The sequence below is a fragment of the Otolemur garnettii genome, unplaced genomic scaffold (genome assembly GCF_000181295.1).
Source record: "Otolemur garnettii isolate 467f Iridium unplaced genomic scaffold, OtoGar3 scaffold00128, whole genome shotgun sequence".
Classification (NCBI taxonomy): domain Eukaryota; kingdom Metazoa; phylum Chordata; class Mammalia; order Primates; family Galagidae; genus Otolemur; species Otolemur garnettii.
Genome location: NW_003852523.1, coordinates 2785370 through 2790349, shown reverse-complemented (window position 1 = coordinate 2790349; position 4980 = coordinate 2785370). Strand labels below are relative to the sequence as shown.

The window sequence follows — 4980 nt, the reverse complement described above, 5'->3', positions numbered from 1 at the left end:
GTGGTGTGTGGTCTGGGTGGTGTATGGTGTGTGGTGTGGTTTGTGTGCTGTGTCTGGTCTGAGTGGTGGATGGTATGTGCTGTGGTTTGTGTGCTGTGTGTGGTCTGGGTGGTATATGGTGTCTGGTCTGAGTGGTGGATGGTATGTGCTGTGGTTTGTGTGCTGTGTGTGGTCTGAGTGGTGGATGGCGTGTGCTGTGGTTTGTGGGCTGTGTGTGGTCTGAGTGGTGGATGGCGTGTGCTGTGGTTTGTGTGCTGTGTGTGGTCTGAGTGGTGGATGGCATGTGCTGCGGTTTGTGTGCTGTGTGTGGTCTGAGTGGTGGATGGTGTGTGCTGCGGTTTGTGTGCTGTGTGTGGTCTGGGTGGTGGATGGCCTGTGCCGTGGCTTGTGTGGTGAGTGGTGAGAGGCTGGGCCAGCCAGGGCCCCATTCCCTGCCCTGTCCTTCTGCCTCCCTCCCCCACACCACACCCTCGGAAGTTCTCTCTCCCTTCAGACGTTTCACGGGAAATGCTCTCCTCCCTGCTAAGCTGCGCGTCAGACAGGGGGGTGCACTTCAGCCCGGGTGGGCCCTGGTTAGCCAGAGGTGGCTGGGGTGAAGCTGGTCAGGAGGCCCCCACTGTCCCCCTCCCCAGGGCCGCCCCACAGGCCCCTCTCTCTAGACCCCTGGTGGAGACGCACAACCAGACAGCAAGTTGCTTGTGTCACCTGCTCTTTATTGACTGCCATGGGCTGCACACTCGTGGGTGACTGGACGTCACCGAGAGTGGCACTACACAGAGGAAGGTGGAGGAAGACGGTCTGAGAGAAGTGGGCTGCCGAGAGCCCAGGCACACCGGGGCTTCGCCCGACCAGGGGACCTCGTGGCACCCGGGCAGTGTGGGCAGGGCCCACTGAAAACAGAGGCTGCCCTGGGTGTCAGGACGTGTCTGGCCAGACCTGGAAGCTGGAAGCCCTCAGGAGCACTTGGCACCTGTGCCAATACCTTGGCATCCGGTATTGGGCACCCTCCTCCCCTGGGCCTCTCAGCAGAGCCAAGGCCACCTGTGCCTGGGAGGACCAGGCTGCTGGTGAGGGAAGTGTGAGGTGTAGGCACTCCCACCACCCGGCTGGTGTTGGGGTCTGGGACGCCCTGAGGCCCCGAGCTCTCCTGGCCACTCTCTCAGACCCTCATTCCATCTGAGGAGATGGAAAGGAAACAGAAAGGGGAAGCAGGGGGGACACACACCACACCCTTCTGTGGCCCCCGCTGGGTGGATCAGGGCCGCGGGGGTTGCAGCCAGGCCGGGGCCTGCCTAGGACGAGGGTGCAGAGCTGGGCTTCTCCTCCCGCGACACGGGGATGGCTCGCTCGCTGTGGCCGGCATCCAGGCCGGACTGGACCTTGGGGCCAGAGAATGTCAGCATGCCGTCTGCGGACACGGAGCAGGACAGGGCCGACTGGTCCACGTTGGAAGGCAGGCGGTAGCGGCGGTGGAACTCACGAGAAATGTAGCCGTGGTCGTCCTGGGGAGGGGTCAGGAAGGGACACAGTGAGAGGTGCTGTGGCCACGGGTGCTCACCAGGGCTGGGTAGGACCCTGCCTGGGACTCACGGATTTGCACACGTGCTCTCCAGAGCCTGGCCTGGATGTCTGTTAAAGAAAAGCCACCCAGGGGCTACCACGGCCACGGAGCTGGCCCTTCATCCTCCCTGGTTCCATTCCAGAGCCCAAGGAATCTTCCATCCCTGCCCCACACCTGTCAGGTGTTCCCCTCCAGGGACCTGCAAAACCTCTACCGTGCAACCTGACCGGTCGGCAAAGCCCTGCCACATGTGGATGCCCAGGGCACATGCTCAGCTCCCTGGGCCCACCTCTCCTCTCCTGGGTGCAAACCAAGAGCTGAGCACTCTGGAAGGATTTCCTGGTCTGTGCTGCCTAATAATCAGTGGAGTTTCACTCAGCCCACAGGAGGAGAGACAGCAGATAGGGGTCTGGGTTTTACTCCCACCTTCTTCAGCCACTCAAAGAAGACTTTGGCCAGGAGAAACCACGACCTGGGCTAATGTCCACACCCCAGCCCCTCTCTGCCTCCATCGGTTCTTCCTGTGCCAGGAGAAGCAGATCACAGGGCCCCATACCCAGGGCTCCCTCGACACCATGGAGACTGGAGCAAGAGCTGTGCGGCGGGGGTGACTGCCACAGTGTCCCACGCCAGCCCTGAGATCTGGGGCAGGCCAGGGCCTTCCTCTTGCCTCCACTCTGCCCTTGGGGTGACAGAGGCACTGGTCCCAAAGGGCTGAGGAGAGGTGAATGTGTCATGCACATCAAGGGCTCCAACACCAGTAAATGCAGCTGGTCGCCCTGGCCTGGCCTTCCAAGGTTAGGTTTCATGTGAAAACGTGTTGACTTGGGGTCACCACCTGAGTGCTCTCATTTCCTAGGGTCCTTTTCAAGCCCAACCTGTCACCCTGTTGATCTAGATGGAGCTGGTGACAGCTGGGTCCAGCGCCTCAGTTGGGCACCCTAATCTGGGTCTCTGAGCCACTTTCAGCCCACCGCCAGCCCTGCTCCAGGGTCACCCGAGGGGCTGGCTGCCCCTGGGCTGATGCGGCTCCTGGGGGAAGCTGGGCCGGTTTGGGGGCCCCAAGAGTCCCTGCTCCCGTGCGGTCCCTGAGCTCACCTGCCTCTCGTTGTGTTTGCCGTGAATCTCCACGAAGTCCTCCTGCACCTTCACGGTGAGGTCTTCCGGGGAGAAGTGCTTCACATCAAGGAAGATGACAAACTTGTCCCGGTCAGATCGGACCTGAAACCCAAACACCTTGTGTGAAGCTGCCCCCAGGGCCACAGCTCAGAGAGGGAGCAGGGCTCTGCCAGCCTCCTCCTTCACGTGCCAAGTGGGCAGAGTCCTGGGGCCTGTCGCCAGGGTGGACGGGCACTGCCCTGACCTGTCCCCACACTCCCTGCCCCCAGTGAGGAGCTCACTGACTGCTCATGAGTTGCCTGGTTGTCAGGTTATGGTCAAGTGGTTGGTCACAGATCGCCTGGCTCAAGATGGGCTGGCTGGCTGGCTACATAGTCAGGGCCTAGTTATGGGCTGGCTGGTGGGTCAACTCAGCTGTGAACTAAGGTCACTGCCCTCAGTGCCCCCTGCCTCCACAGCAGCCCAGGCCCAAATTTGGTCTTTGATCTTTTCAGTGCAGGATATGGATTCCATCCAGGACAGCCCGCATGGTGTGGAGTCCCTGCCTGGATAAGGATTCCGTCTAGGACAGCCCACATGGTGTGGAGTCCCTGCCTGGATAAGGATTCTGTCCAGGACAGCCTGCATAGTGTGGAGTCCCTGCCTGGATAAGGATTCTGTCCAGGACAGCCTGCATGGTGTGGAGTCCCTTCCTACACCCAACGCATCCCACGCCCACTCCTCTCACTCCATAGGTACACTTTGCAGACTGCTAGACTAGAGCTGACTGCTGCCGTACCAGCTTGGAGGGGCCCTGTTTTTGAAGTGGTGGGTGGGATTTTCACCTTCAGAACCGCGGACCCTGAATCCATCAGACTCAGTGAGAGGACGCAGGCAATCTTGTTTGGCCTCCGTGGGGCCGCTTGGGTGAACTTGGTAAAAGCCTCCTATCTCTAGGGCTTTGCAGGCTGCAGGGGCTGAGCTGGCTGGAGGCTGTGCTAGAAAAGCTGCCCTCTCTGACCTCAGGGCGGCAGCCCCCACCCGCACCCAGGCTCCTGGACTTGGGAGGGAAAGTGCAGAGAACAGCCAACCCCAGAAAGCTCGAGTTTGTTATCAAACTTGCCTTGCCAGGGTTGCTCTTGGGGTTTCCAGCATGTGGCTGGTGCATTACAAACCACATACGGGTCATGAGCTGATGGAGGAAAAGACAAGGGTGGGCTCGGGTTGGCTCCTCTCCAGGCCCTTCCCCATGTGCGGGATGCTCTGCCTGGTGACCACGTGCCCGCACAGCTGGGGTGCACAGGCTCCCGCCCAGCCTCTGCATGGTGATGGGGGTGCAGGAAAGGGACTCTGGGGCCATGGCCACCTGCTCCACTGAGCCACCCTCAGCTGTCCCTAATTCTCCTCCCTCTGCCCAGCAAGGAGAAGCCAGCACGGGCCGCGCCTTACCTCGGAGACGCCGGAGTCCAGCACGGTGCGGAAGAGGGATTGGCGGTAGTAGGGGCTGATGGTGGACGACAGGAAGGGCAGCAGGTCATACTCAAAGAGGCCCTCGCCAAAAAACTGGTCGAACAGCCGGCTGGGATAGAAGGGGCCCAGCGGACGCTTGAACCATGGGTGCTGGATGGTGACGTCCATGTTCAGCTTCGGCACTGCAGGGACCTGGAGGCTGGAGAGGAGTCGGCAGGGGCCTCTGGGCAGCGCAGTGGGGAGCCAGGCCCGAGCCCTCCCTATATACGCCCTGGCAGAATGGAGGTATTAAGGGATTTCTCTGGAAAGGCCTTAGCTCATGAGGAAGGCTGCCCAGTCAGCAAAAACACAGCTGGGCTGGGCGCTGCCCCCAGCCCCGGGAGGTGCTGCACTGACAGTCACAGAGGCCTGGCACCAGGGCCTGCCAGCAGGCAGACTTCCCAAGGAGTTCTGTCCCCCACGCCAGCCTTGCAGGACTAGGGTGCTTCTCATCTCCCACATACTGGGCCAGAGCCCTGCATTCCGTAGATGGTGCCCTTCCCCCATCTCGTCCTGTGTGGCCCCCACCACTGCCCTAGGAGAAGGCACTCATATGCCTGAGGCGCAGAGCTTACACGAGTGGTCCCCCAAACCTCACAGTTCCTAGGTGAGAGCGCCTTGTTTTTCTAAAGCAGGATTACCCCTATTACTTCTCATTGATTATGAAAATTATACTCATGAAATTATCAGGGAAGACAGACGTGACTGAAAAGAAACTCAAAGTCCGTCGCTGGGCAGCAGGGGCCTTGCTCACCCCCCAGGGTCTGTGTGCCCTGGGCAGGGCTGATGGCTGACTTTTTCTATGCAGACAG

The 4980-nt window shown here is 60.5% G+C and overlaps 1 protein-coding gene across 1 annotated transcript; it reads right to left on the bottom strand.

Annotated features, from left to right (window-relative positions):
- Positions 1–704: 704 nt before the first annotated feature.
- CRYAA (crystallin alpha A) lies at positions 705–4351 on the bottom strand. Its single transcript, XM_003798075.2, has 3 exons — positions 4109–4351; positions 2660–2782; positions 705–1502 (listed from the first exon to the last, which is right to left on the bottom strand). Exons 1-3 carry the CDS (start codon positions 4295–4297, stop codon positions 1293–1295), a joined length of 522 nt encoding a protein of 173 aa, XP_003798123.1. The 5' UTR covers positions 4298–4351; the 3' UTR covers positions 705–1292.
- Positions 4352–4980: the final 629 nt, after the last annotated feature.